We start from the raw sequence: 1,561 nt of genomic DNA on the forward strand, positions 1-1,561 counted from the left end.
TATATCTGTTTGATTGGAAAAACTTCTGATTTTCAAAACATTAATAATTGTCTCTTGTGTTTCAGGAGGGACTTTATTTACCTACCAGAATGGACAAGCTGGACCTGCCAAATTCCCAAACTTTAAAATAGAACCCCAAGGCTAGAGTTATTTATTATGTAAATATAATGTACAGAAGAAATGTTTGTATTTTCTTTCATGATGTCTTAAAATGTGCTATTAGGCCCGTGTATAAATGCTGTTTTTCTTTTTCTTTTTTTTATTAATGTTGTGAATGTTTACAAAAGCACTATTCAATAAAATCTAATTAAATAAATGTTTTGCATATCTAGTGATGTTTCGCTTCACCTCCTAATTCTATTTTTAATTTTAAATAAAAGAATGCTTTTTTAATATTTGAAGTATTTAAAGTCCAAACTAAAAATGTTAAAATGATTACAGCTAAATGTGCTTTTAAATTTTTTTTTGAGTTAGATCAATATCTAATTTCAATTCAAATTTAGTTTGCAAGGGGGAACATTTTTAACACCATCCTGCCAAATTAAATTCAAAATATTATGGCTTGATAGGAAATCAGTTGTGATTTAACTCTACCAGTCAATCAAACACGTGAGCGAAGACTCCATCTCCTCCTGAGCACGTTTTGGATCCCATGGTGCAGTTGTGTAACACAGAGGAATCTTACAACTCTCAATTGTTACCTTCAACAGGTGCTTGAAACCCAAACTTTCCCTTTCACTCCCTCACAGATCTGTATCTTCCATAGCCAAACCACAGCGATTCTCCTTATCGCTCCATTTAGATGCTAATTGTCTGCAGTTTGTCTCCTTCCAAGGTTACCAAGTTCAGGTTTTCTGTGAGCCTCGTTTCTTTTTCCCTCATTGTTCAGATTTTAATATGAGGTTTTTGCAATGTGGGTGTTGATTTAATTGCAATTAATTTGTTTTACAAATAGCAGATATTTAATTTCTTTAACAATATGATGCAGAAATAAAGTGAAAGATCATATCTAAAAGATAAACCAATTTTACATCATGTTAACTGAAATAACTTTAATAAGAAAACCATCCAAATATTAGACAACAATAAAAACAAGAAAGTGGCTCAATAAGAAAGCAGATTTCACAGGCATAAGAAAGGCTGGCCAGACAAGACTGGTATCCTAACACAAGGCAGTGAGGAACCTGATATTAGTCGGAGGCCTATCCCCTCCACTTAAGAACACTACTGTCTGTGTATGCTGCCATCTTATCTGAGCTAGTATCTTTACATGTCTAGGCATGGAGTCCTCACTGCCTCTGTGTTTATTTAACAGCCTCCTTAAGATATGTTGGTGTATTACAATATCCTGCCTTAATCTTTAAGTGGATGTTAAAAATGTTACTGTTTCTTTTATTTATATTCACTGTTAATGTGGAGCAAGCTCATGAAACCAAAGTCAAATTTTCTATGCATTCACAGCCTATGAAGTTGATTCTGATTCAAAATGTTTTCACAATCGATTATGTACTAAAGATGATGAAAATAAAGAATGGATAGATAGATAGATAGATAGATAGAT

General features: G+C 32.8%; 1 protein-coding gene across 1 annotated transcript in view; it reads left to right on the forward strand.

Moving 5' to 3' along the window:
• The window catches only part of LOC107093053 (dickkopf-related protein 3-like), a 1,756-nt gene extending 1,535 nt beyond the window's left edge, over nucleotides 1-221 (forward strand). Inside the window, exon 4 of the mRNA XM_015387874.1 lies at nucleotides 66-221. Within this exon, the coding sequence (XP_015243360.1) occupies nucleotides 66-126 (61 nt within the window). The 3' untranslated portion in view covers nucleotides 127-221. The remainder of the gene's footprint in view (nucleotides 1-65) is intronic.
• The last annotated feature ends 1,340 nt before the right edge of the window (nucleotides 222-1,561 follow it).

Source organism: Cyprinodon variegatus, unplaced genomic scaffold (genome assembly GCF_000732505.1).
Source record: "Cyprinodon variegatus isolate N-32 unplaced genomic scaffold, C_variegatus-1.0 Scaffold18, whole genome shotgun sequence".
Classification (NCBI taxonomy): Eukaryota; Metazoa; Chordata; class Actinopteri; order Cyprinodontiformes; family Cyprinodontidae; genus Cyprinodon; species Cyprinodon variegatus.